Here is a 27,948-nt window from a genome sequence, read left to right on the forward strand (position 1 = left end):
AGTAATTGATTTCTAACACATTAAAATATGGTTCTTTAGTGAAAAAAACCACTCCCATTTACCAGAGTTGTAAATGGGCTGCCATTATGACCAAATAATTATGATAAAATAATAAGAAACATTAATATTCCCTATGTGTACTGCTGCAATAAAAAGGATTTAAAAATACTTCTTACAATACTTACAAGTGCAAGCAGATGTAATTGTAATCAGAATTGTTCCTCTACACCCTGAATTAACATTTAGGTTGAATTATTCAGCTTTTGTTTTTCAAGAAATCAGCTTTTTTGGGCACCTTAGTTTTTAATTATTTCACATTTAAATTGATTTAATTTGTTTTAATTAGCAGATGTTCCCTTTTCTTTGCACACATTGCCAAACACCTTAATCTTCTATTCAGCTGGATAGGGCCCTATGGATGCTTAGCCCCCTGATCATTCTGCTATCTCTAATAGTTGTTAACCAACCATACTGAGCCCTTAATCTAAAAAGGCATGGGGAACTCAGATACACTTTTCTGGATCTCTGAAGACACCAGACACCAGGTATGAGTCCCTGATGGAAAACTCTTCATAAGGGACCATGATAAAAATCCCAGTCAGGAAACGAAGAAACAAAGACAGTGAGGGAACACTAAGTATATAAACAAAATGAAAAAATATTTTTTTTAAAGAATGGAATAATATAAAATTAATAAAAATATACTTCAACTCAGATTTTAACAAGCAATAAAACAAGTTGTGCTTAGTGCTTAGTTGTGCTTTCTCTGTACCATGCTCCATATGTAAGTGTGTTTGTGTGTGGAGGAATCCAAGAATACACACACATACTACTATGGAGCCACCATTTCATTGGACAAAATACTCCTTGGGCAGTCTGACATATTAGCCCCTGAAAAATGACAATGTGTTTTCTGATAAATTTCCTTGAGGGGAACTATAAGTGTAAGTAGTGTTTCATGGCCTTGTAAGTACTGGATGGGAAACAATAACAGATTTGGTGACTAGCATTAAGTACTGCTTAATTAGGGTAAATTGGTGAGGGGAAGTAAGGCTTGAGTGTTCATGAAATTAATTCATGGAGAGACAAATGATTTTTGGAATGCCCATTCTTCTAAATTATTCATCTTCCTAGGGTGGGGAACAGATCATTAGCAGGTCAGCCACTCTTTCCCACATGTCTAAACTACATCTACAGCTTTATCTCTTGCTGACATCCATTTTAGTGTTATTTTTCAGCAGACAGTATGTTGCTTGTGATATTTGAAATGATATTAGAGGAAGGTTGTTTATGTTTTTTCTATCTTTAAACTTCCCCTCAATGAGAGGAGGGATCTGACTGATAACACAGGATGATCTATATGGTAATATACCTACTGAAGTCTCTCCTCCACCCCCACATCACCTGGATATATTCCAAAACTATCTACTTTTGAGAGGCGATGGATAGAGTGCAAAATAAATTATTATTGTTCGTGATAAATGATTACTGAATTTTTGAGAAGCTGGGTATTCCAGTGTGCAGTGCAGAAAATAACTATTTTAATGATTATTCTAATGATAATCTATAACTATTCTATTTCATGTTCCAGTGCTTGAACATGGACTTACAGCTATGCATTACCCATTACCAATCAATCAATCAATCTTTATTTTACGGTTATTCAAACCAGAATTCAAATACCCTTAATTAAAAACTGAAGCAACTCAAAAAGAGAGAAAACAATAATAATATATAAAAGATTAAAAAGTCTGACATCACAGGAACTTTAAGGTGTTAAAATCAATATTTAAAATATACTTTAAAATACCAATAACAATTGGCTCTTTATACTTTTTGACTTTAGATCAAACAGAAACATTCTGATCCACATACATAGTACACAATTTCATGGCAGCATTGCAAAATTTAGCTGTGCAAAGTTATTTGCCTGTTTTCCTTTTGAAGCAGCATCTTCAAAATTGGCTGGATAAAGTTGCATCTGATGACATCATAAATGGGGCAGAACAAAAGCATATGTTCATCTGTCTCTATCCATCTGCTGGCACAAGGACAACATCTCTGAGCAAGTAACACCTCTCCAGCACAGCTGTGGGTGGAGCTGAACATCTCTCTTGGGCAAAGTCCCTTCTATGGGTGTTAAGTTCTAAGTCTGACAGATATGGGGCTGGAGCAAGCTTATCTAGACACAGAAACTCTGGTGTATTGGCTAGATCCCTTTGTCGACTAATGTTCTTGGCCCTCTGTTTGATTATGGATTTAGCTTGATCTTGATGGAAGTTGGCTAACTGTTCTTCCATAAAGCCAAGCTGTGATAGCTTCACAGTTTTTAACCAAATTGACTGAAAGTTGTCTCTTAAGATCAAAGCAGACTAGTATATTTAATGACATGTAATGTAATCCAGAATTAAAACCAGTTTAAACATTTACAATAGTGTATAAAATACAATCCCTTACAATAGTTAATTTAAAATATTTTCTTAAAAATTCACCAAGCATAACCCCCCCCCCCCCGAAAAAAAGACCTCCTCAAAGTTGCATGAACAAAATAGTTTTTATCTGGCATCTCAAATGAAGAAGACCAGGTGCCAGTCAAACAGCTGCTAGAGATCTTAATTGGAAAACAACTATGTATGGGAGGAAACGGAGGTCCTTTGGACAAGTCAGAGGTGGCACTCCGATCAACAGGATTACCAACTAAGAAAACAGCTGACATATTGCTTGCCACGTCCTGTTTAAATGTGATAGCTTCATGTCTTGCTTTGATGTGATTTTACCATTGAAAATGCTAATGAATGATCTTTTTCATCCAGTCGACAAATTGTGAAACTTTCACATACACACCAGGGCGATGAGGCAGAGCACACTGGTAGCCAAAGGAAGTCACACCAGCCAGCAACCATTTTTCATTCTCTGGACACATCAAGGGCCCACCAGAATCTCCCTGGAAATAAAAACAGAAATAAAACCCATAAACCTTCTTCTATGCCATCTTTCTTTCTTGAATATGAAATATATTTGATGAGCTAAAATGAGATTTGTCAGTAGTCTTAAGCATCCACTGAGAGGCCTGTCAGCTATGTGCAATATTAATGCAACCCTCTGCATGAGTTCTTATTTTAGGCTAATTCTTTTGAGCTTGCATGAAGGTTGTGTCACAAGGGCTTTGTAAATGTCACTGGAAAACATAATGCTTTTCTTAGCCTGCAAAAACAGCATTAAAGGCACATTGGTTATGACAGAAGCCCATGCCCTGTAAACAGTATCTGTAGTAGCTTCCTATTTCCTCAGGGTGTAGGATCTAGATGTTTCCTAGAATATCTAAAAATCTCTACAACTAAAAAAAACAAGGATGTTAAGCTAATGAAGGACAACAGCAACAAATGGTAAAATGATGACACCACTGCCGGAAAAGATTATTTTAGGGTATAAAATTAGATTCAAGTGGGTAGCCGTACTGGTCTGAAGCAGCACAACAAAACAAAATCAGAGTCCAGTGGCACCTTTAAGAACAACCTTTAAGAACAAACTCTGAGGAAGAGTGCTTGCACTCTAAAGCTCACACCTTGAATAAATCTTTGTTGGTCTTATAGGTGCCACTGGACTCTGATAGAGTATAAAATATTTATGCCACAGTTAAAGATCAGAAAATATCACAATGTGCCATACTATCATTAACTATACTACAGAAAAGACATATAGTGCTTAGAATAATAGAATAATAGAGTTGGAAGAGACCTCCTGGGTCATCTAGTCCAACCCCCTGCACTATGCAGGACACTCACAACCCTTTAGCTCATCCACTGTAACCTGACACCCCTTGAACCTTCACAGAATCAGCCTCTCTATCAGATGGTTATTCAGCCTCTGTTTAAAAATCTCCGCTGGAGAACCCACCAGTGGAAGCCTGTTCCACAAAGAAACCACTCTTACTGTCAGGAACTTCTTCTGGATGTTTTGATGGACTGTCTTTTGCATTCATTTAATCCCATTGGTTCTGGTCTGTCCCTCTGGGGCAAGATAGAAAAATTCTGCTCCATCCTCTATATGGCAGCCTTTTAAAATACTTGAAGATGGTTATCAGATCCCCTCTCAGTCGTCTCCTCTCTAGGCTAAACAGACCAAGCTCCCCCAATCTTTCCTCATATGTCTTGATCTCCAAACCCCTCACCATCTTTGTTGCCCTCCTCTGGACACGCTCCAGTTGTCTAAATCTCTCTTCAACTGTGGAGCCCAAAACTGAACATAGTACTCCAAGTGAGGCCGAACCAGAGCAGAGTAAAACAGTATCATCATCTCCCATGAACTGGACCTGATAGAGCGCAAAATCCCATATGCCTTTTTAGCCACCAAGTCACACTATTGACTCATGTTCAATATCTGGTCTACTAAGACTCCTAGATCCTTTTCACACATACTACTGACAAGACAAGTCTTCCCCCTCCTATATTGGTATAAATGATATTTCCTACCTAAATGCAGAACTTTACATTTGTCCCTATTTAATTTAATTTTATTTAGTTTAGCCCAGTTCTCGAGCCTATCAAAATTATCCAGTATTCTGATTCGGTCTTCTGCTGAGTTTGCTGAGTTTGCTCCGAGTTTAGTATCATCTACAAATTTAATAAGAACATTTTCCTGGGATGAAGATCTAGTTAAAACGATCTGAGTAGCATTCTGAGGTAGCCTGTTTAGGATTGCTTTCCTGTTTCAATTTACCTGACAGGAATCAATTCCTCCTTTATCATACCCAGCACACATCATATTTTCAGTGATATTGTATTCTGGCATCTGTTGCTGGCATTTTTCACGTGTTATAAGAGGGACTTCAGCTTCCTGCAGAATACTTGCAACTGAACCTGTTAAAATATGAGAATATAAACCAGCCAGATTTCAAAAGATTGCATATCTCTAAAGAACGGTCTAACTCATTACAGCACTTGTTATTTTTCTCAGTGAGCAAAAGCAGGTGATTGGGGCTGTCAGTGCTACTTGTTCAACTTCACCTTATATTTGCTAAGGACTTTCTATTTCCTGGTTGTCAAGCATATATGGATTTTTCACATTTTTGTGTATGGATTGGGTATGTATGACATAATTTTTACAACTCCCCAAAAGAAGTAGTAGTAAAGACAAACAATGAAACATCTCAAAATCTGACAACCTACAGAATCAGAAAGACATTGAGGCTCAGTGTGGTATGGTGGTTAGAATGACCCCATTTTGCCACCTGGGTGACCTTGGGCCAGTCCCACACTTCAGAATAAGCTAGCTAATTGAGTTTTTGTAAGACTAGAATGGATAAAATGGGTTCTACTTGGAGAAAAAGGCAGAGTATAAATTAAATAAAGCAAAATAAATAAATGCTATCTTCATATTAAGATTCAAGCTATGTGTTACAGTTGCATCAAACATATTAGTATGACAGTACAGTTTCAGTGGAAGAGGGGTCAATGACAAACATATGGGTTCAATCCAGAGACTAACTTATACAAGAAGTATAGATTCACATCCAATGACTGCAGGTCTTTCCCTCCCTTTCCCCACCCCTTGCAGCAGTCATTTCCAGTCCTGGGAAAGTTGATTCTCAAACTCACAGGACTTGCATCTAATGAGAAGAGGCAAAGGGATAACACCATTATCTCTTCCCTTTCATCAGTGGAGGTCTTTAGAGAGAAGTGATAGTTCTGATAGCAGAAGAAATGTTGGCAGAGTTTCAATATTCAAAGGAACAAAATACCAGGCTGCTTAAAGAATAAAATAGTTTTTAATTCAGAAGAGAAACAACTTTGTATAGAAAGGAGCTCTAAGTGTTGTCTGCAGCCATTCTTTTTGTCAAATTGTTGTTCTGGAGGCCAGCAGGTAGGAAAGGTGCTCAAAATCAGGAAGTCCCCTGTTGAGACAATCAGGACATTGGAGGAGATATTTTTAAAATCATCCAGAAGTTCCTATCTATGCTAAATATACATCTCATCCAATGCTCCCAGCAGGACACCTTCGTATTCATAGAATCATGGACCATTTCTCCATGAGGAATTTGCCTCTGGTCAGCCTCTCATTACTCACAGGTTTTAGTGCTGCTTCCACATGATGTCGGCAGCAACCCAGAGTTCTCCAGTGGCTGGTGAGAGTTTTTGTCCAGTTTGCCCTACAATGAGGGAAAACGCAAAATCCCGATGTCCCTCTTATTGTCATGCTGCAAACCAGGGGACAAACAGAGGCAAGCCTGTCTGAAGGGTGAAATGTGTGACAATCTTGGTAGTGTTTTGCCCACCCTCGCACCCACCCTCCCTTCTCCATTTCCTGATCAAAAGATTTTTAAAATGCCATGGTCCATATTGCTATGGGACCGCAAAGTGACATTCCCTCAGTTCAAACAAATGTTCTCTTCAGTGTGTATGGTAATATTGGGATTGAGCAGCTAAAACACATTACTGTTTTTATTTTCTGGTGGTGGGGTATGAACAGGTAAAGAAGGAGGGCGTGGGATGAAGCAACCCTCTCCTGATCAGCTAGGCATTTGTGCTCTGTGTTTTAAATCATTATTATAAACACAATTATCGGGATCCAGATACCATAGCCAGCCTCTCAGAAACCTACCTGAACATAAAGAGAGACTATTCTACAAAGAATCCTGAAAAGTGATCTAAGGAAATGTTTTATTGTTGTGGAAGTGCAATTAACAAAATATATATTGTTGTGGCATTTTCCCATAGCAATGTAGAAGTGCATTTTAAAAAAAAATCTGGACTTAAGGGAGAAGGAAGCTTGAATCTCCAAAACAACCGCTGTGGCTTGCTTTGATTGACAACTTGAGGAGCGGGAGGAGAAGTGTGGGTTGTCCATGCTTTAGGCTTCTCTGTCACCTCGTTGAGAAGGGAAAAGTCATAATGACGCAGCGGGATAATGTGGGAGGGTCTCCTGTCAGGATTGTGCAAACGTGTGGTTTCCTACTGCATGTTTGATTGTGATTGGCTGCCACCATGTTATGATTTTTAATTTCTTTTAATGGGTTTTAATTGGGATTTTAAAGACAACTGTTACCAACCACGAGCCTACCCAGGGAGTGGCAGGAAATAAATCAAATGATGATGATGTTTGCAAGCAGGAGGTGGTGTGCGTTTTATACCTCCGTATGGAAATGGTCATGAAGTTGGAAAGGACAACCAGGGTTATCTTGTCAAACCCCCTGCAGAATGCAGGAAACAGTGACCCCAATTCCATGTCTAGATGATGCCCCCCCCCCCAATAAACCAGAATCCCTTGTCAGTCTGGCCTGGAGGATATTCACCTCCCAACCCCAAAGTGGTGATCACTATTCCCCTGGGCATGCAAAAAAGGACACAAGAGCAAAGTATTGACACAATCCCTTCTGCTCAGCCACTTACAATCTGCCTAATTCACAGAATCAGCCTTTCTGTCAGATGGCTATATAGCTTCTGTTTTAAAAACTTTCAAAGAAGGAGAACCCACCACCTCCCAAGGGAGCCTGTTCCACAGAGGAATCATTCTGTCAGGAACTTCTGGATATTTAGACAAAAATTATTTGAATTAGTTTCATATCATTGGTTCTGGTCAAACCCTCTGGGGCAACAGAAATCAACTCTGCTCAGTCCTGTATGTGACAGCCCTTCAAGAACTTGAAGATGGTTATCATTTCACCTCTTAGTCATCTTCTCCTTAGGCTAAACAGATGGAAATGTTCATTTGAAAAATTCTTTTACATCATTTCTGGCTGTATCATTTTGAGGATTACATTCAAATCTAATGAGACCTCAATGTGATAGGGTCTTGATAGCCATGTTTAATATATTATAGCTACGTGATGAGGACATTGGCTTTGAAGTTTGAGTAGGCATAGTCATGGTGGCATCCTCATTTGTTCACTTCTTTTTCTTTGTTCAAAATCAAAAAATTATTCAAATTTAACAAAGAAGATCTAAACAGTCACTGAACCATAGCTCATGGGTATGAAACATTAAATGTGGTCCAAGCCCAAGATAATCTGCAAGCCAGAAAAATGACATCTCAGTTTGCATGTCCCCATTACAAATAAAGATATCCTACAAGTTACACATTAATCTTGGTTGCACAAGCAAAACCATAATCTGTCAGAATCACTGCAGGCATTCCTGCATACAATTTCAGATGAAAAATAAATAATCCTTGAAGAGATACATTCCATAAAAAACATCTTCAATTTCCTGAAGGTTACAAACACAGGCAGCAAAAACAATGAACACTCTTTTGATGTCTTAAAAACAGCCACAGACTAGGTTTCCCCCACAACTTACATGTTTTTCTCTGTGTAGATATTTGTCACTAGACTGAAAACTTTGAATTCAACTTATTGAGAATGAGGAATGCAGTACAGAAGCAAGAGATCATAAATTTGATAGAATGAGGAAAATTCCAGAACATCAAAATGGATTTTCAATCCATTGGTAAATATGAGGGTGCTCCCTGCTGGCCCAGCTCCTTGAATTCCTTCATTGCTGTCACTGCTCCTCTCTAGCCTGGAAATGGTGAGGCAGGGAGCCATGGCAGGCCCAGTGGCAGTGAGGCAGGGAGCCTTGGTGGGCTTGATAGTGATAGGATCCATGGTGGGTTTGGTGGTACCTATGGCAGTTACTGTCCTGGCTGGCTGACTAGTGGTGCTGACTTTCCCAACTGCCTGCGTACTCACCCTGCAATTTTGTCACCCTGCTGTCCATGGTGGTAGTTACTCTATTGGTTACCCTAAATTTTTCCAGCATGGTGGCAACAATGACTTTCCCAGCTGTCTTACCATCTGCTCTATAATTTCACTTTCCTTTCAGCTTTAGATATATAATCTTGAGCATATATATAATCTTGAACAGCAGAAAAATTCTAGTTATTCTATTTGGAATAAAAAGTTAAAACAGTGCATATATATTTAGCCACACACAGTGTAATTTTCAGGTCATTATCTTTGAATGAGAAGAGGCACTGTTGGCCACTCTCCTAGGCTGGTTCTGCACTTACTTTGTTTTTTTCCATTGTCATTCTTCCAGAATTCAGATTAATTTGAACCCAGGTCTTCCTCCTTCCTATCCCCCGAATTCAAATGGAAAGTGTTCTGCACTTCATTGGGCAAGTTCAGAGAGGAGTAGTTGTCGTGAAGCTACTTGTTTGAGTGCCAGTTTGGTGTAGTGGTTAGGAGTGCGGACTTCTAATCTGGCATGCCAGGTTCGATTCTGTGCTCCCCACATGCAACCAGCTGGGTGACCTTGGGCTCACCACGGCACTGATAAAACTGTTCTGACCGAACAGTGATATCAGGGCTCTCTCAGCCTCACCCACCCCACAGGGTGTCTGTTGTGGGGAGAGTAATGGGAAGGCAACTGTAAGTTACTTTGAGCCTCCTTCGGGTAGGGAAAAGCAGCATATAAGATCCTCCTCCTCCTCTTCTTCTTCTTCTTCTTTTTTTTTCCCTGAACGATCGAGGGGAGGATCAGGTGAAATCCAGCTGGCATTAAAGGAGAGTGCTTTATTTCTGTCTTTTGACTGCCGAACCAGAGCAAGCCAGGAGAGGAGTCACCTGCAGAACGAGGCTGCTTGTTTCTCTCTCTTCCTGAGGGGGGAGGAAGCAGCAATTTCACAGAGAATGAGGCACATTTCTGCTGAGAGAAGTGTGGGCTTCTGGAGTGCAGTCACTTTAAAACAGGGCAAAAATAATTCTTGGGAGGGAAGTCTTGCAACAGGGAACTAGGGAGTCTTTGAACTGATGCCCTGGCCAGTCGGGGAAGACTGCTTTGTGATGTCAGTGTTGGAAGCATGGGGCAGGAAGTTAATCCAGCAAAATGCAGAAGATCTACACCTATACTGGGGGATTTGAAAGCCCACTTTTCAAATATAGCCACTTATATCCGCTCCTGGATATTGTGGGAGAAAGGTATGGTCACCGTGGATCAATCATGAATGTTTCAGAGGGAAAATGTAAAGTACCAAAATCAAAATGGAAATCAAATACAGTGCAGAGGGGAGGGGTTTATTTGGGCTGGGGGAGGATAAAAAGTTAAGTGCAGACTCAACCCTAGTCACCAATCCTGCAGCTTTGCTACCTCAGCAGTATCTCCCTCCTCATCCAGTTTCTCCTCTCAAACTTCTCCTCCTTCTCTTGTGTCTGATGAGAAGAGTTCTCTGTGCTTGCACAGTCAACAGTTCTCTGGTTTTGTTTTTAATTTTCAAATTTTCCTGCAAACTTGGGAGGTTACCCAAGTTTGATTAATCATCAGTTTTGTTTCACTGTAGTCTTGATCTGTGGATGTATCCACAGAAGGACCCACAATTGGTCATAAGTTACTATAAAAACATACAGACATACAAACACAACACAGCAAGTCTTAATACTAGCATTTAAAGTATAGGCAGTTCTAGTAATGATTTTGAAAATTAGTGTTTTTTTTTAAGGAGTGACATACCTTGATTGGTGGTTCTTCCCCAGCCAGCAATAGAACAATTAGTTCCTGGCAAAAATTGTTTATCTTTTTCTGGAAAGCAAATGGGCTGAATATAATCTGTGAAAAGAGATGACCAATCAATTAAAGCTCTAGCTTCCACGGTTCAGTCTTTTATGATGTCATTAAGCAGCTTCTCCAAAGTTGGTATAGTGAGCCCAGAATATGTCGATTTCAGAGGACTCCAAACACTGTGTAATTTATTATTCTTTTTATCATAAAAAGTAGTCTTGATTTACTGAAGCAGTCCCAACTGTAGGAAAAATGTTCTTACCTGTGTAATTGATGTGGAACTTCAGATGCATCAAAGCAATGTCACTATCTTTTGTTCGCTTGTTGTAATGGGGATTTATGATGATTTGATCAATCTCTTGGATGACTGTTTGAGGATATGACAGATTCAGACTGGAATGCAAGCCAAGTACTGCTTTCCATGGAGATAGCTCTAAATTCCTCCTGGGAATTACAAGGCATATTTTGAACCAGCTCTGAGTAATTTGTGATATGCATATTTTGACTCTTATTCTACATTTTGAGCATGTTGTTACAAAGTTCTCTTCCACAATTCGAATTAATCATGGATCGTGTAAGGAAGTTTCTGAACATCTATGTTGTGTATTCTGAACATATTACTTTCTCAAGCTGGTAGGAGTAGGTAGCAATGCTGATAGTGTTTTCATCAATCTATTCTTGTTCCAAATAGCTTTAAAAGTATGTGTATTAAAAAAAATTAAACTGCCATGTTAGGGTTATATCTACCATATTCTGACACAAGAAATCATCATAAAGCACCAATCCCTCTTTTCCACTATATGAGCAGCAAGATCATTTCAAGTAAGGGAGTAAAGATGCTCAGTAATTCATTACAGTTACAGCCACCAAGCACATGAAAATTCCAAATCTTGTTCCATCTACAACTGACTAGAGAGGCAAGGTGATAATAGCTGGGCTTTCTTATAGTGCAAAGGAATGTATGCCAATTGTTTTGTAAACTGATCAAGAAAACACACAGGCATATTTTTGAATGCAAAGGTAAGGTTTATGTAGAATTTTATTTCAGAAAAGAACCCCTCTGCCTTAAAGATCAAAAACTGGGGTAACTTAACTACTGAAGGTACACTTTCAGTGTCTTTTATAGTACACAGGTGTATCCCAGCGTACATTTAGGATACCACTAATAGTGCAATCCTCTAAGTAGAATTAAACCCTCTTAGTCTATCGAATTCAGCATAACTTCAACAAAAGGCTAACGTTCATCACGAATTTTGACCAGAGCATGAACTGATTTTTTTTTTGTGAACCACATAACCACCATGAACTTTCACAACTTTTGAGGCAGTTCATGGTGGCCAGAAAAAGAGGCAACACTGCCCAAGAAAGCTCTTTTAAATAGCTGAGCTATGGAGAGCAAACTGCTCCATGTGGCTCAATTGTTTAAAGGGGCTTTATTTGGCAGACAGTTCCAGGGCTAGCTGCCCAAGAAAAACCCTTTAAACAGATGAGCTGTTCCAGCTCATCTACTGCCCCTGTAGTTCAGTTGTTTAGTAAGGAAACAACTGAGCCACACTAAGCAGGCTGTCCCCAAAGTTCAGTGGTTTAGATTGGAAATAACTGTATCAGAGGGGCAGCCCTCACCCATGGTTTAATTGTTTAAAAGAGCTTTCTTGGGCAGCCAACAATATCCAAGAAATCCCCTTTAAACATCTGAACCATGTGGATCAAACTGCTCTGCTAGAAAGGGACTTTCTTTGGCAGCCTGCTGTGGGACTAGCTGCCAAAGAAAACCCTTTTAAACACCTGAGCTTTGGGAACAGTTTGCTCTACAGCAGGGGCAGCAAACACTTTTGCTGGCAGGGGCTCATGTGAATTGTAGTCCATGGACATCTGGAGGACCACAGGTTGACTATCCCTGCTCTATAGGACTCAGTTTCTTAAAAGGGCTTTCTTGAGCAGCCAGCTCCTCTTACTAGCTTCCCAAGAAAGCCCCTTTAACCAATTGAGCAATGCTGAGCAAGCTGCAGTTGTTTTTGTCATAAACCTCACCAACCCAGTTCAGTTGGTATGTGAGCAGGTTTATGGTTAGGATGGTGCATTTTTCTGGTTCATACTAATCTTTACTTGCTTTATTTGTAATCAATATAGTTTTATTATTTATTTATTTATTTATTATTTTGATTTAAATACCGCCGCATTTCCTAGGAACCTGCGGTGGTTCACAGAATAAAACATTAAAATACAATAAAACCCCAGTTTACAATAAAACAAGCAAGTGGTCAAAATACCAATAATCTATCCCATCCCACCTCATTCAGACAGTTCAGACAGAGGCCAAGTCTTCTTCCAATAGAAGTGAGTTGGTGCAGGTCTAATAGACTCAAGTAGACTTTAACAGACTTTGGGAAAGGGTCCTTGATGGAAACACCGGGGGTCTACCCTGGTCACAACCAAATGCCTGGTGGAAGAGCTCCATCTTACAGGCCCTGCAGAAAGCTGACAATTCTTACAGGGCCCTCAGCTCTTCTGGGAGCTCATTCCACCAGGTTGGGGCCAGGAACAAAAAGGCCCTGGCCAGGGTTGAAGCTAGGTGAACATTCCGGGGGCCTGGGATGACCAGTAAATTCATACCCACAGAGCGGAGAGCCCTGCGGGGGGCATAAGCAACCAACCAGTCCCACAGGTAAGTAGCTTGGGTCCCAGTTTGTGAGAGGATGGTATGTGTATACATTTTAATTAACTAATTAATTAATTATTAGGAACAATAAGTATATTTATTGTTAAAAACTGAATTAAAATACGTTTATGGGCACTTAAGGTCATTTTGAACAGTGGATATAGTTATAAAAAGACACATGTATGTCTTAGAGACCTATTAACAATGCATTTTAGTTAAAGTACTTTAAGATGATTTATGTTCCCATCATATGAAATGCTGCCTGAGCATCGTGGATTGTGCTATTGGGTGGTAAGTTATCATTAGTGGACCGAAGCCATTCATCACATTACAAGGTAATGGACTTTTCTGAGTACAGTCTTACTGAGTAGCAGTTCTGAATAGAAAGGGGGCAAGGTTTCTTCCAAACAATCAAGTGACCAGATCAATTCAGGATGAGGTGTCAGTCCAAGCCTACATTTGGGGTTGTTTTTTATATGTCTTTACAGGTAAAAAACAAAACAGGTAGAAAACAATTAAGGTCTGTCCAAGAGAGATGGGGTGGAACTGAGTGATTTACTCTATTCCCCAACAGTGTGCTCTAACCGCAGAAGATGAAACTGCTGCTGACCTTTAATGACGATATTATTCCAAGAACACTTCTCTGGGAGTATATCTCACTGAACAGACTTGAGTAGGATTCCCAATAGAGAGGATCTTATGTAAATCTACTTGGGCTCCTTCTTGGTTTTATTCAATGGGGAATCATACCAGGAAAGAGTTTTTAGGATTGTACTGTTAGGCTTAAGTTGGCTGAAAGCAAAGCTTTTATTCTAAATGTACCTCTGTGAGATATGAGGTCATTTTTTAATCACACCTTTGGCAACACATTGTATGAGTAATGCAGATGCTCAATTGATTCTAGATAAAATAGCAACACTTAGCTTGGCAAAACATATTTAAGGGTTATGATCACTCTTGATTTGCTTACATTCCTTACTGTAACTGGTAAAATATGAGACTACAAATGAATTGAACACCTACCAAATTAAATTTAATTTTCATGGGAGAACAGCTTTAACTATACTTGATACTACCTGAAAAAAGAATTTCAGATTTTCACAAATTTATGTAGGCTGCAGCATAATTTGATCAAGAATGTCACAAACACACTTTAATTAAAATATTTAAAATATTTAAACTATTTATTAGATCTCTTCAGTGGAATTTTTTGCCACTATAGATTTAAACCATTTGAAAATGTATGGTGTGTTTCTGCACACACTTTTGTGCATCTTGAACATGTACATCTGTAGAACACACTGCATTAATAAACAGTCTACTTGGATTCCTTTGATGTACATCAGATAGGTAAAAGGTAAAGGTATCCCTTGTGCAAGCACTGGGTCATGTCTGACTCTTGGGGGACGCCCTCCAGTGTTTTCATGGCAGACTCAATACGGGGTGGTTCGTCAGTGCTTTCCCCAGTCATTACCGTTTACCCCCCCCCCCCCCAAGCTGGGTACTCATCAGATAGTTGTAGAGAATTTTGGGCTATAAATGAACAGCAGCTCACGTGGCAGAAACTAAAATATGCATACATTGTATTCTTTCTTCCAATATGCTTCTTCTTGTGGTCAAATTATCCAAATTACAGATGTTTGTCTTTCAACTTGAAAAGGCTAGTATTGATGCACACTATGTATGTGAAGCAGAGGAGTTAAACTCCTCTAACCCTACTCATCTGGGCCAAATCTGAAGCAAGGCATAGCAAAAGTAGAATTTAGTATTTAAATAGTAACAGAGGACTTAAATCTTTACCTTGTTTAATTTGACCATCACCTGTTTATGAATTGTAATAGGAAAACCACCACCACAGTGAAAAATGGGAGGGGGTAATCTCACAGCATTCAAATATAAATCTTTTTGTTTGCAGGTCATGAGAAAGGACTGAGTAGAACAAACTTTAGCTGTAAATTATATGGACTACTCTCAAGAAAAGTTTGTGTGTGTCCTATGAGGCAGCAGCTGTAAATATTTACACAGAACAATGAGTTCTCTAAGGCAGTAGTCCCCAACCCATGGGCCGCGACCCGGTGCCGGGCCGCGAAGGCCTTGGCGCCGGACCGCAGCTCCCTCTTCTCCCCCCCCCAAAGCGAGAAGCTCGCCAGGCCACGAGCAAATCGGCCGCCGAAGCGGCCGATTAGCTCGTGGCCCAGAAAGCTTCTTGTTTCGGGAGGGGGGGAAGAGAAGCTTGCCGAGCTGCAAGCTAATCGGCCGCTTTGGCATGGCGGCGGCGCAAACGCGCATGCGCGGAATGCCGCACATGCGCATTTGCGCCCTTGCCGGGCGCAAACGCACGTGCACGGCATTCACGCATGCACGTTTGCGCTGGGGCTGCCGCGCGTTGCTCGGGGCCCCAGGCCACCCCTTCCCACCACTCCGGAGCAGCAGTCTGCGGCAACCGGAAGGTTGCGGACCACTGCTCTAAGGAATCTGCTTAGTGTAGTCTAATCTCGAGAACTGGATTTGATTCCTCACACCTCCTCATGCAGCCATCTGGGTGACCTTGGGTTAGTCACAGTCCTGTTAGGACTTTTTTCACAGGGCAATTATGCCAGAGCTTTCTCAGCTCCACCTACCAGACAGGGTATATGTTGTGGGGAGAGGAAGGGAAAGTGATTGCTTTGAGACTCCGTTGGGTAGTGAAAAGCAGGGTATAAAAACCAACTCCTCCTCTTCTTCTACCATAGATTACCACAACATCTGCTTTTATAGCTAAAATTTAGACTTTTGATCCCATATCTACTGCCCAGGAAAGATTATATTCAAACAAACTATATCTACTGCAGCATCTATATCATTCATTTTATCATCATTGAATTGTCCTATGTACCTCTTACTAGGTTTCTTCTGAAAGTGTAAACCTACCCCTGTTGTTGAGTTGTTAGGTAATATTGAAGTTTGGTAATATCTGCATCACATGTTCCAATTCTTAGATCATTCCACTCCCACCCTCACCTCCACTTAGATTTGAACAAAGATCTGTTTTATAACAGATATAACTATGATGAGTATTAGATATATTAATGATACAGTATACTAATAATTAAATATTAATTAATCTAAATATTAAATGATTTTGAAAAAAGAGCTATTTATTGTTCATGGAAACCCTTTTATAAAATTAATTTTGAAAGCAGATGGAATTACACACTGATATCTGAATCTTTCAAATTTCCTATATTCTGATAGGTTAAAAAAATACCATCCAGTTATCAATGTGAAATTGTTGGAAGATCTGTCCTGCCTGACGACCCCTCCTGTCTGGGAATTTTAGTTGGGGTGGCATTAGGAAAACATTAAATGTTTTTAACTTTTAGGTTTTGTATGTTGTTACCCTCTGAGTGATATGGAAGGGTGGGATAGAAGCAAAAATATATATTTAGTGTGAATATTTTACAGTACTATCAGTGTTTTAACTTACAGCATCTGACAGCAACAGAATCAAGGAAAGAGGTTGAATTATTAAACTGCATGTTCATTAGTGCTGATAAAAGCTTATTTCCCAGAACCTCATTATGCAGATAGTATGCAAATCATAATGATCCTGCTGTTCTTTCATAGTTAAAATTCCCATTAAATGCAATTTTATTGCACCAATTTACATTGAATTCCTAAGAATGCATACTGCTGAATTTGAGTTATTAGAATCTAGTTGGGGGATAGTAATTATATTTAACTATATTCAGTCGGATTTTATCTGTTTAACATATTCCTATGCTGCATTTCCACTCAACTCAGGGTTTCTAGGGTGGACTTAACCCAAGGGAAAACAATGTGGGCTTTTGAGAGCTACTTGATTTTTTTAAGAGCCTGGGAGCTACCAATCATAAATTAGTGGCTCTGTGGGTGGAGTGAATCACAAAATGGAGAGCAGAGCTAGTTACAAAATTATAACTGGCATGCAAATTACAAACTGTTTCATATTAGGTCTACAGTGCTTGGGTGGGAAATCTGTCAAAGCAATTAATCCCTACAACTCCAAATTGCAGTTTACCCTGCAGGGGCAAAAATAAAGGTTATCTCTACATTTTTCCTGCAAGAGGCACATAACCACTTGCAAAAATAGGGGCTTTCCACACAAGGACCAATTTTGCTGAATGTTTACAGTATGCAGAAACGCTATATTTAATAGTGACATTTTGTCATTCCGCATACATTTAATTCTAGTGGAATATTGAAGTCCCAGTAGTGTTGTATTCATTCCCCACATGTTTCCGGTCTTGCTGGAATCGCAACAAAGGAAGCAATATTTTTCCATGCTTCTTTCCACCCCTGGCCGTCAATCAAACAGAACAGCCAATGAACTGTTGTGTTCGTGCTCCTGAAAAGCCCCTTTCCGTTTAAAAACTGTTTTTTTTAAAAGCCAAAAACACCAGTAGCAACGAATATGTGTTCATTCGTAGCAACAAATATGTGTTCATTCATTGTCTCAGAAAGACCTTTTTTGCTGGCATAGGAGCTGGCACTTAATTGTTTACATGCTCTTCAAGTAACCCCCCCCTATGGGCGAGATTTGTGGCCGAAATTATGGCTAGTGTCGAATAGGGGGCTGTATTGTGCTTGGGAACTTTAAAGACACTTGCAGTAAGGAGCTTTGTTTTACTCTTAAGCACTTCTGTGGATGGACTTTAGCTGGAGAAGCCTCGCTCGCTCGTTGCTTTCCCTGGTCTAAGGGGGGGGGGAAATGGTGATCACTTCTCCAGAAGTTTGGGGGCGAGAGTGTGGGGGGGGGAACATTCTTGCTACCACTACATTGAGAACGCACATGTCTTTCGCTGATGTGTTGCAGCTTGTGCTCAGAAGTGTAGCGTTTTTTTCAGGGGAAATCCACTTTTCCCGATTTCCCCAAAAGCGCTACTACGAAGCGATTTTTGTGGGAGTGTTGCAGATTGTGTAAGATGTCATGCAGGATGTTGAATTAGTAGCTTTTACAAAAGAATTTGGCTACATTTAAGTCATGCGGAATGGCCCATAGAATTAACAGCACTCTCCCATCCAAAGTGTGTGTGTGTGAGCGAGTTAATGAATGAAGGAAGAAGAGGAGAGGCAGATGGGAATGGGTGCTGGTGTTGTTGTTTATATACCCAGTGAAAAGGTATATTCCTCCTTCTCCACTTCATTAATAAGAAACAGGAATGATGCTATAAAGGGAGGAATAAAAAGTGATTACAGTAGTTCTGGAGGAGCAGCAAGAGAGCTACATATTGCTTGGAGAGTGATTGATCACTCCCGAGTAACCTTATGGCCAGTTATAAACTACATACCATGATGATTATAGCCACCTATAAACTACATACCATGAAGGCAAGTGAAGATCAGCCTTACAAGTTAGCTAAGTGTGAAGAAAGAGAACAGTTTGCAAGCAAATTAAGGGAATAATAAAAATTACCCATATACACAGTGTGCTGCTGAGACCAGCCATTCATTGCTGACAAGTGATGCTCCACATATTGGTCTGGAATTAAAATGTAAAGACACCACCCAAGGCCAAGTACCTTCATGAGCATTGGTACCACCAACAATCTTTGTACCACTTTGCTGAATAGCAAGTCTTTTCCCACACGCTAAGAGTGAAAAGGAAAAAATACTGAATACAATGCACATCATTTTTTAAGATGGATTCAGAATCTAGAACTAAAATGGCTCTTCAGAGTAGTTTAGGTACTAGAGTTTTATTTGAATAGTTGTTCTTTCAAAATCTATAATCAGATAATGCTAACAAATAGTCTTCCCCTTTTTTTGTAATGAAGAACCCCCTCAAGTCGGCCAGCTGGGGATGGCAGTATATAAGAAAAGAAAAATGGGTATCATGTTCCTGAAATCCTTCAATTCAGTCAAATATCTATAATGATCTTCTACAGGTAATTTAATATCCATTCATATAATTTGTAAATTATTATTATTTATTAAATTTCTATACTGCCCTCCCATAAAGGCTGAGGGAGGTTTACTTACAATTAAATTTAACAGTGATTAAAAATAAACATAGCAATAACAACATTTATAATATAAAAATCAGTTCACCAGCATTAAGTCATACAGCCTCCAGATTATTCACTGCATGCAAATCTCCTGATTGGATGGAGGCGTTTTTGTAGAGGAGAGCCATAGATGTTATTGAGTCATTGGCCCTAAACAAAAGCTTGATGGAACAGCTCCCATTTAACCAGTTTGGACAGGGCCCAGATCTCCGCTGGGAGCTCATTCCACCAAGTAGGTGCTAGTACTGAATATGTCCTGGCTCTGGTTGAGGCCAGACATATTTCCATGGGACCAGGGATCACCAACCAGTTGGAATTTGCAGAAAAGAGTACGCTTCAGAGGACATAGTCAAATAGGTACATGAGGCCCAGACTGCGAATGTCCTCAAAGGTAAGTACCAGAATCTTAAACCTAATCCGGAACTCAGTTTGGAAGCCAGTACTGCTGCCAAAGCACCAGACAGATGTGGGTCCTCTATGTCATCTATGATGACCTGGGCAGATGCACTTTGGACCAACTGCAACTTCGCAATCAGCGATAAGGGAACACCTACATAGAATGAGTTACAGAATTCCAGTCTAAAGGTGCCTGGCTCATGGATCACCATGGCTAGAAGTTCTGGGTCCAAATAGGGTGCTAGTAATTGGGCTTGACAAAGATGGGAAAATACCAGCTATGCCACTCTCATGATCTGCACCTCCATGGCAAGGGAGTCATCGAAGATCATGTCCAGATTCTTGACCGAATGTCCAGGTATAAGTTGCACCCCATCCAGACTGGGTAATTGTGCTTCCTCATATGAATCTTTCCTACCCAGCTACAGGACCTCTGTCTTTGAAGGACTGAGTTGCAGGTGACTCTGCTTAGTCCATCCTGTTATTGCTTCCAGACATCTGGTGAATGACTCTGGAGGTGAATCTGGGCAGCCATCCATCAGGAGATAGAATTGGGTATCATCACCATATCAATGTCACTCCAGTCCAAAACTTCTGACAAGCTGGACAAGAGGGCATGCCCTGCAGAACTCCACAAGAGAGTTGGCAGTGGCACAATACATTCTCCCCCAAACCCTCTGTCCATGACCTTGGAGAAAGGAGATCAGCTATAGTAGAGCTGTCCCCTATAACCCCATGTCAGCAAGGCAGCGAGCTAAAGTTCAAACTGTGTCAAACACTGCTATGAGGTCAAGAATCATGAGTAGCACTGAGCCACCCCAATCCAGCTATATTATCTTTATAATAGTTTGGGTTTACTATGACTAAGATTGCCTCTGTGATCATTTATAACCTCTAGGATTATCAAGAGTATTATTTTTCAGTTAATCATACATACAGATAAAAAAGAGACCTTCAAAACAGTTGAGCTTTTTGCCAGTTTCCATAATTCATGAGACTGAGCATCTTTCAGAATTACTGAAAGAATATTTCATCTGGGTGCCTTCTCCTAGTCTGAACTTAGACCTAGAAATAAGATTTCTAGCATTTGTTTTAACTATTTTATTTACATTTAATAATATAAGAAACATATTGCAATATGTTGTTTGATCAGACAAGAGCATGTGAATAGACTTTGAGCATTTCACCTTTTGTATAAACTTACGTTTATCATGACATTGCAGGTGGATCACTAAATTATTGAAACACAGTTTCCTAGAATGAGAAAAAGAGTACTTTCATTTGAAGTGTTTGCAGGTCATTTGAGATTGCAAAACAGATTATTCAAAGCAGGACTTTCCTAAACTATCTTTTAGCACAGTTGTGAATGATGAACTGTCTATCACATTGGCTGTAAACTAGCAAGCATATCAAGGTCTCTATGTGCTGGTACTTAGAAAAATAGCTAGACCACTGACTTCTTTGTTTTTCTTTCAGTGCTAGATTTCCTGATGTTTGGGAAGTCTGCTAAACATGCTGAACCATGCAATGAAAGTATGACAGGGAGATTGACTTCAAAATATGAGATAGAGACAGTTATAGGAAACTAGCACAAAAGCCTGCTGTAGTAAAAATACAATGGGCTCTAGTGGCCCCCGGCAGGGGGGCAGGGGGAGAGGGTGCAGGCAGCTATGGGTCTCGGGGGGAGATGCTGATGGCTTCCATGGGTAAGCTACCCCCCTCCTGCCAGTGGCTCCTGTTGCCCAAGGGAAGCCAACCAGCCAGGCAAGGGAAGCAAGGGGAGTCAGCCAGCCAGGCAGCCTCCCCCCCTTCCCTAACTAACTAAAATGTCAGAGCAGCTTGGAGCTAGTTTGGCTGTGCACCTCCCAATTGGGCCAAAGTCCCGGGTGGGCAGAGCCTGTTTGAGGCATGGACCAATAGGGTGAAACACAGCTGAGCTGGCTCCAGGCTGCTCTGCCAATTGGGCCATGCCTTGAACAGGCCCCACCCACTCTCCAGCCATCTCCCCCTTAGCTTTTTATTTTAATAGCGCAAGCTGTAACAGATATCAACCTGACTTTTGCCCCATGCTGGCATTTTGGAAGCAGCCTCTGCTTTTTAAATGTATTTAATAAGAAGTATATTGGCTGAAATGTTATGGCTTGGAGCAGCTTCCACTGCAGAACATGTTCTTCTGGCATAGGGTCCTTTTTTGCTCATTGGAAGACAGCATTGAGAACAAGTGCTTAGAGATCACTTTGAAAAATGTGTATACACACACATGCATACATACATGCATAAAAAGAAATAAGTGCTTATGAGAACTTAATTTTTTGTAATTATCATCAACTCAGAAAATTGAGAGAGTTTAGTACTACTGTCCTAAATAGAGTTACACCCTTATAAAGTACAATGAAGGAAATGGTTGTAAAAGCATGTAACTCTTCTTAGGACTGAAGGAAGGGAGAATGAAGAAAAGATGGTCTACAGTATTTATTTATTTATTTATTATTATATTACTTTTCAGAAAGCAGGCAGTAAGTTAAAGATCAACTGTAGTGCTGATGGTAACAGATTCATACTGAAGAAGCTGGAATTTGTCACCCACACTGGAAACAGAGGCTAATAGAAAGTTCTGAGTTTCAGCACTGCCCTTTTTTTTTCTCCAAGGGAGCTTTGCCATAGCCCGGCTAGAAAATGTTAGTTTCATTTCCATTTAAAATATGAAGGATTGGACAGCTCAACATTCGATGTGCTCAACTAGAGACAAGTTTGTGTTGGCAATGAAAGTATTGTTAGGCATTAATATCTTACATTGCATGTTTCTCTAACCTTTTATGACTTTGGATTTTTGATACACTTAAGTTCTTTTCAGACCCAAAACAAAATGGAGATTTTCATCTTCAATAGTAGGAAGAGTAATTAGAGTATTTTCTTACTTGATGGCATTTGTAGCCTATTAAAATTCTAAAAGCATCTATAACAATTAACTAAATTTTACCCCTCAAAAGGAAAAAAATCTGCATTTCTTCAGACAAATTTCTGTTGGAAAAGATAACAATTTGTATTCCAGAATGTGCAAAAGACAATTGCATTACTTTCTTATTATGTGTTTACACATGTAGTTGCCACTAGAGATCAGTATGACCAAAGTTTTTTTTTTAATTGGCACGATAGTTGAGAAAAATATTCAGAAATATCACTCTTCCTTTTCAAGTTTATTTTAGCCAGACTCAGAAGCTTTACAAATATTTGACCAAGTAAAAATAAAATAGCAGAATAGAACAACAGAAGACAAAGATCTGAATGACTCAAGCTTTTCTATGATTCATCAGCTTGAATAATATTTCCTCAGCCTCTAATTCATCTGAAATTCAGAGACAGTTCCTATGCCAGTAGTTAAAAACACCATGGATCAACTAAATATCACTATGCATTATGGATAAAAGTTGAAAGACTAAATGTTGAAACACACAAATTGAAATTATTTCTTTACAACTTATTCCTTATCCACTTATATAATAATCAATACAATGTTAATAATCCATGATAAAAGACATTGATCCTAAAATGGATTGTGAAAATTACAGGAATATTTTTAAAATTTGTACTGCAGTATTATTGTAAGAAACTGCTGGGCATACATATGATACATATATACACGTGTCTTCTACATAATTGGAATGATGAACATACCTATGAATGACCTAAGACTTCTCAGAGACAGAATAAAAGTCAAGTTCATCAATATATACACCCAGTCACTGATGCTTTAAGTATTGTCTTTCACTACTAAATGTTCAATATTTAATAAGTGTAGCTCTGGATTAGATATAGTTATGAAGCTGCTTAAAGTCGCTAACAAAATCAATGTTTCATAAAGGATTACTAAATGGACAGAAATAGAAAATGGAGGCCCCTGGCTTCTTTTTGTTCCTGGCAATTGATTATGTGGAATGGAAGCAGTAACAAGGGTAGTAAATGGATCATAGTGATTGACTCATCCCTCCCTATTGACAGACAATGTTAGAGAGAAAAAGGAAAGTGCCTTTGCCCATAGGTATTATCATAATTTTTAAATATGCTGTGATTACTTACGTTGGTGTTAATATCAAGCTGTTATTGGTTGTTTTTGTAACATTTACAAAGGGCCCATTTCCATCAAACTGTAAAGATGATGTTGTGTTCACAGTTCTACAAGAAAAAAACAGTTTGTAATAATTATTTTCAAATAAAATATACTAGAAAAAACAACTGACTTTTAGAAATTGTCTTTATTTAGATCTACCACTGGGTTTCACAATGTTTGCTCAAAGAGTGGTATTGAGCCCCATGGTGCCACAAAGTATAGCAGAGCCGAGTGGGGCATTTTTTGCCCCCTGCAGGTTTCCTTTCCACCACATAAGCTTCTGCAAGGCTAGACATCATTGGCCCCCAGAGCTCTTAAGGGAACACAGAAAACATCTGCAGTCCCTTAAAGCAATGCAACTGTGGACTAATTTGTGCCAGGCCATGGAAGGAGGGAGCCAGATCAGGGATGATGTCATGTGGGAGTGGGAACTAGCCCTACTTCCATATGGGCACCCTTCCGGCCTTTTTTGCCTGTGTGGAATCAGCCAATGAGTCACTGGAAAAGAGGAAAACCCACATAATGTAGAATGATTCAATCAAGAAAGCCATGGTCTTTGGGGTGCAAGACCTGGGAAAGGCTGTTAACTATATAACAATCTGGAGCACATTACTTATTTAATTAATTTTTAAACCACCCTCCCTGCAAGCTGGCTCAGGGCAGTCATAAATTGGAAGTGATTTAATGGCAGTTAACAAAGCACATAAGCTGTCAGAACATTTGGATTATCCCCCTTCCAAAGAAAAACTAACACCCTATAAAGTCAGTTTTCATTGGCACCATGATGCAAGATGACAATGGGAGCTGAAGTGGAGGACACTTAAGAATATCCCATTTGAAGTTTGTTTGGTCCATCTGCATAATTACTAATATAAATAACTCTATTTTATAATTAACCACAAATTAACTATAATTGTTCCATTTCTGTAGCAATTATCATATTGGCACTTTGTTTGATGGTTCTGTCTTTCTCTAGCAAAATTTTGTTCTGCTTTCTTTACTGCTGCTGCAGACATTCTAAGCAAAGAGATAGTCAGTGTAATTAGAATGAAAGACAAAGGGAATAATTTTAGTCTCCTTATTCCTATATTTTTCTATTGTTCTGTTCTGTCCAGCCAGGCAGCTTTTGGCTACAGTTCTGAGACATAGGAGAGCCAAGGTGGGAAAACGCCCCTTCCTCTTTCTTTCCAAACTCTTTGTTAGTCTTCAGTTATCTACATCAGACGGACTCCTCATTCTTTTTCACCAACTCAAACGTGTAAAGAACCACTTTTTCCTTAGAAGAACTCCTGCAATCATGCAACTATTCAGTTCTCAAATGTTTATATCCAGCTGATCTGAAGACTACAGCACTTAGTTCCTGTGGAGACAATGGCTGCCTTGGAAGGTGGACCATATAACATCATACTCCACTGATCTTTTTCCCTATTTTTAAACCCCGCCCTCTTCAGGATGCACACCTTAATATCCAGGACTTTCTCCACCTGGAGTTGGCAACCATAGTATGACAATACAAATATAATTTGATTTTGTGTATTATGGCAACAAAAGTACTCAGGAAAAGACAATGTAAGCCAGTTATCAGCACACTTTCCAAGTGAAAGTGGACTGGCTTCGGTGCAATGAAAAGAACAGGCCCAGCTCCTGTTGTGGCAGCAAAGCCTTTCCCCACCCCCCTCTCCCCTGAGGTCCCAGCTTTGGCATGGCGAAGCCTTTCCCGCACACCCCTCCTCCCCTGAGGTCCTGACTTCGGAGCCAGGAAAGGAGCAGGCCCACCGCATCTTCAACGTGGTGGCCCTGTTCCTTTCCTGGTGGCAAAGCTTCTTCCTCCACCCCACTTACCTCCGAGTTCAGGACGGGCCTGGGGCCAATGGGGAGCCGCTCACTGTGTTGCTCCCGATTGGTCCCTTGGCCCTGGATTGAAATTTGGAGGAACCAATCGGCCTCTTCGAGTTTTTATCACAGACTCGCCTCGCCCCTCTCTTCTCCCACAATGCCCTTACTGAATTAATCTTACCGTTCCCGCGGCGCAGTTTACAGATAGATTGAGTGGACATATAAAAAGTCAAAGTTTCAATACATGTGATCAAGATCAGGCTACAAAAGAGATTAATATTCCAGAAAGAAATTTTCACTTCTTTTTATTAAAACATACAAACTGCAAAAAACTGTTTCTATATTATAAAATGCATATAGTAAATATTGGATTGGTAAAAGCACTAGAACTATCAAATTGTGTATTGGAGAACACAAATCAAGAATTTGGAATAAGAACCTTGATGCCTCTTTAGTGGATCGCTTTTTATCAGAGAACTACAGCCCAGAAGATTTTAAATTTGCTGTGCTGTTTACTGTGAAACAGGCAAGGTTCAAAATGAAAGACATTAACAGATTGCTTCTAAGAAAATAAATTGTAATGATTTTTAGATTAAGAATTTATTCTACTGTGAGTCTTAATACTGAGCTAGACTAGTCATGCCCCCATATTATAGGTTCTTATTTTTCTTCCATGCCTTAGAAGTTAAATGCTCTTTACATAAAGGATTTAGACTTAGAAAAACAGAAAGCCCTCACAGTTGACTGTAGAAAGATGTGGCCTGCTGTTCCTGCACATCTGCCTTCAATTTATTTCAGTAGAGCTTAATTGGTTTCCATGAAACTGTTAATGAAATGTGGCCCTATGGCCACAGCCTTAAAATTCCTAGTATGTAAATCTACCCATTTAAATGAGATTAACTTTCAAACATGTGTGCATAAAACTGTAGCCTTAAGCTTCTTGAATATCTCCCAATGACATACACTCTCTGTACACAAACAGTTTTAAAAAATTCAAAAGAAGTCCAATCAATCTCCTTGTAATCAGGATAATCTGGTGCTGCACCCCTACCACACATTTGCAAAGCCAAAATATTCCTTGGCATATCCAATTGAAGTGTGGGCCAAAGACCATCATGTCATAGTAATAGTTTAAGAGTACTATTATTTCATTTATAGCCCAAAAGATTAAAAACATTCCACAAGGACCTCCAACAAGTTGTACTGGGATAATAGAATCAGGAAACTTTGCAAAAAATGTCAAAAACCATAATTAAATTATCTAGGCCTGACGTGATCATGGGCTATGGGCTATGGAGGTAGAATTCAATGCAACAAATGATAGAACAATTAGATTATCATACTGCATAAGGCACATAGCACAGTGCTGAGGAAACTGTTACATACAGAGCCTTTTATCTTTGCAAGTGAATATGAGTTCTTTACTGTGAGAAACTTCATTCTAGAATAGAAAGAGGATTCTAATAGATTCCACTCAACCAGAATGAATGGAAATGCAGGAGGCATATCGTGGTCTTATGGTGGTGAGATGGAGAAGAAAGTACAAGAGAAGTTGTCATCTGAAAGGAAGAAAGAGATAGCCAAGAGAGGCATATACTGGTTGTTAATCTCTATAATTTAGTCTTTCTAGGCACTGGGATGCTTAGGGGAAAACTCCAATAAAATGTAACTAAGATTTGGGAAACCCGAGGACAATGTATTAACTCTGCTCTCAAGCAGTAGTTCCTGGCTATTTTTCTCTTTCTCAAATAATATATCGTGTCATGAAGATGTTTTTCCAGTTTCATATACAGTTTCAACTATATGTACTTTAATGCTTAAGATCAAAATCATTCATTCCATTTTCAGGAAAATAATTCTTGTTTTTATTAACTCTGGTCTCCTTTTAACTTCTTATTAGCAGGAAAGATTATTTCATTTTAATTGCCAAGGCAGAGGAACGTAGTGTTTGAGAAAGATGAAAGGGTACCATAAACATTATTATAATTTACCATTAATTTAGTTCCTGAAAAAAAATGCTAGCCACTTGGTTATTTGGGTTTTCTTTGTCATGGTGGGAGTTAGTCCTTAAATTCCCAGGAATGAATAACATGCTACTACAAAAAAATGCTTTTTTAAATTAATGCCATGTATTCTCACAAAATAGAAGCCCCCAGGATTGATCCTAGAAATACATTCCACTGTCAATTCTAGTGCAGCTCCATCTCACCTCCTTGTGCATCCTGAATAATACTAAAGAGCTAGAGCTTCTGGACAATTGTAGGCTCTTCAAGCCACACTACACACATGGAAATAATCAACCAAACATCTTTTCAGGACTACTTGACAAGGGGTATGGGAGACTTCATTCAAGTTTGTCATATTAATTCTGGGAATATAAACAAGTCTATGTGCCAATATTTGTCACAAATCTTACTGGCCAATAAAATA

At 39.5% G+C, this 27,948-nt stretch overlaps 1 protein-coding gene across 5 annotated transcripts in view; it reads right to left on the reverse strand.

Annotated features, from left to right (window-relative positions):
• The window catches only part of TMPRSS15 (transmembrane serine protease 15), a 93,128-nt gene that overhangs the window by 6,658 nt on the left and 58,522 nt on the right, over positions 1-27,948 (reverse strand). For 4 of the 5 annotated variants that reach the window (XM_077342424.1, XM_077342426.1, XM_077342427.1 and 1 more), the window contains 7 exons: positions 23,652-23,747; positions 20,779-20,828; positions 18,587-18,761; positions 10,756-10,937; positions 10,446-10,541; positions 4,720-4,859; positions 1,690-2,944 (listed from right to left, as the gene is read on the reverse strand). In XM_077342424.1, the coding sequence (XP_077198539.1) occupies positions 2,789-2,944; positions 4,720-4,859; positions 10,446-10,541; positions 10,756-10,937; positions 18,587-18,761; positions 20,779-20,828; positions 23,652-23,747 (895 nt within the window). In that variant the 3' untranslated portion in view covers positions 1,690-2,788. Of the gene's footprint in view, positions 1-1,689; positions 2,945-4,719; positions 4,860-10,445; positions 10,542-10,755; positions 10,938-18,586; positions 18,762-20,778; positions 20,829-23,651; positions 23,748-27,948 lie in introns of those variants that run through there. The other variant, XM_077342425.1, reaches the window with a different exon arrangement.

This window comes from Paroedura picta, chromosome 6 (assembly GCF_049243985.1).
Source record: "Paroedura picta isolate Pp20150507F chromosome 6, Ppicta_v3.0, whole genome shotgun sequence".
Lineage (NCBI taxonomy): Eukaryota > Metazoa > Chordata > Lepidosauria > Squamata > Gekkonidae > Paroedura > Paroedura picta.